Source organism: Coregonus lavaretus, assembly GCF_964263955.1.
Source record: "Coregonus lavaretus genome assembly, contig: HAP1_SCAFFOLD_453, whole genome shotgun sequence".
NCBI classification, from domain to species: domain Eukaryota; kingdom Metazoa; phylum Chordata; class Actinopteri; order Salmoniformes; family Salmonidae; genus Coregonus; species Coregonus lavaretus.
Window position 1 is genome coordinate 265,001 of NW_028160499.1, and position 2,560 is coordinate 267,560.

At 35.9% G+C, this 2,560-nt stretch overlaps 1 protein-coding gene across 1 annotated transcript in view; it reads right to left on the reverse strand.

Moving 5' to 3' along the window:
• The window catches only part of LOC311121741 (neurexophilin-2-like), a gene marked incomplete at its 3' end in the record, with an annotated part of 21,298 nt that extends 19,119 nt beyond the window's left edge, over positions 1-2,179 (reverse strand). Inside the window, exon 1 of the mRNA XM_084196198.1 lies at positions 2,075-2,179. Within this exon, the coding sequence (XP_084052324.1) occupies positions 2,075-2,119 (45 nt within the window). The 5' untranslated portion in view covers positions 2,120-2,179. The remainder of the gene's footprint in view (positions 1-2,074) is intronic.
• Between the last annotated feature and the right edge of the window lie 381 nt (positions 2,180-2,560).

Here is a 2,560-nt window from a genome sequence, read left to right on the forward strand (position 1 = left end):
ACTACTACTACTACTACTACTACTACTACTACTACTACTACTACTACTACTACTACTACTACTGCTGCTGCTACTACTACTACTACTACTACGCTACTACTACTACTACTACGCTACTACTACTACTACTACTACTGTTAGTACTATTAATTCTGCTACTACTACTACTACTGCAACGCAACATTTATATACTAACAGCGAATAATGTGGAGTTTTATTTCCTTAAATGTTCTGATCTATCTTTGGAAAGCTAAATATTCTGATCTGTCTTTGGAGAGCTACATTTTCTGATCTATCTTTGGATATCTTAAAGCGTCCTGCAGGGAAAACAGCATCAGGTCAGGTTTACCCACTACAGATTAAGATGAACAATCTCTGGTAAATACAGAATAATTTACCCCGGATTTACACAGATTTATCTTCAAATCATATATTCCAGAACAGAGGTTGAGGTTTAGGAAACTCTTGTGGTCAGTGATGCTTATTACGACCAAGCCCTGTTGTGTGTTAGTAGGATGCTCTGACGTAGGTCTCAGTAACATAACACTCGACATTCATCTGTAAAGGCCAATCATTAAGGATTACATCGGAGGGTTAAATCTTGTTCAAATCCATTAAATGGAAATCATTTAATGAATTGCTATTTATGTAATCCATGCAAGTCTTTAGAAGAGGATTAACACACACACTGCATTTGTGGTTCTGGGAGTTACTGCCCCAAAATCCACATAGTAACTCCCACATCCATACAGGTGCAGTGCAACCCATGAAACGTAATGGGTGGTGTAGAATATCACCACAACATGCTCAGGCATCTAGAACCATTTACACTGGAACTGAAGAGGATTTGACACAATGTGGTCCTAGACTAAATACATTCTATCATTAATTAAGTGATAAAAACATAACCAACTCATTCCTTTAAAGAAACACTGCAAATTTAGAAATACTGTATGTAATCATTCTAATTTCAGTGAAACATAATTATGTCCAAAAGCAAACTCATACTCTGCTAAATATAATCCCTGAAGAGAAATGTGGAATCGAAGAGAAATGTGGAATGGATTCCATATGCTACAAGTAATTTCCCTTGATAATCCCCTTAGAATATGGAATCCATTCCTATGGTACATTTTATAAACTCATGTTATATTGTATATTGAACAGAGACATTTGATATGTTAATGTCAATCCATGCCTGTCCCCATAGCTCTGCTATATTTACATTTACATTTTAGTCATTTAGCAGACGCTCTTATCCAGAGCGACTTACATGAGCAATTAGGGTTAAGTGCCTTGCTCAAGGGCACAGACAGATTTTTCACCTAGTCGGCTCGGGGATGTATGATATGTTAATGTAGACCATGCCTGTCCCCATAGCTCTGCTATATGATATGTTAATGTAGACCATGCCTGTCCCCATAGCTCTGCTATATGATATGTTAATGTAGACCATGCCTGTCCCCATAGCTCTGCTATATGATATGTTAATGTAGACCATGCCTGTCCCCATAGCTCTGCTATATGAAATTCAACTCTATCAACACTGACACAGATTAAGTTCAGCGATTTATAAATAATGACATAGTTATTATAATTGTAATTGCATTAAATAGACTTCTACTGTATAGCCTATAATTATCCTGAATGTGTTATTTCTCTATAGCACAGTCACAGTGGGGCCAGTCTTCAACAAAAAGTAAAATGAATACATTGAATACAAACCTTTTTTATTTTGTTTTAGAGGTGGTGTGTAAATTTAAACATTGTCAAGTATGCTTTAAAATACTGTACTGATTTGAAACTTAACTCCTATTTGATGTCACCTGCATGACAATCTTTTTTTATGTATTTGCCATGTCTTGCAAAGTGTTTGAGAGTTGACTTATTTAGTAAATAAATCCTACTAACCAGATCATCATTGAGTCTAAACTATCTGATAGTGACACATTTGACCATGTCATATCTTGGATATGAATAGCCTACATTGAAATAACAAAATAATGTCATTTTCGACTGTAGGCTATTCCACATACCTGAGAAAAAATAGTTTAGTTAATATTAAATAACTCACGTGATGTAGGAGGAAAATGAACAGGAATGATCTTGGTGTTTTCATGGTTGATAACTGCTCTCAGACTTTATTTAGGAACGTTTTGGGACAAGAGGATGCACATGCAGATGCCATTGCTGCCATCAGCTGTGGAGAGTAAACAGACATACACTGTAGATATAGAATCATATTATCATTAATAATGAGAACCACATGGCATTTCAAATGTATCACAGCATTACTGTCAATCATAATGTTAATGGTAAAATAAGAGCAAGATCAAACACTTCCTCTAAAGTAGTCGGAGTATGAAATACATTTAGAGTAACCATATCCTTGCAATATGTACTGTAAACTGTGTATGAATAAGCTACATGCATTACTATAAAGACATTAACATTCACCTTACCCTTTCCCCAATGCAGTAGTCAGGGCTCTTTCCATTAGTTTGGAACAGACGGTGAATCCATCCTCTCCATTCACTTCAGGCAAGCAGTCTCCCCAATT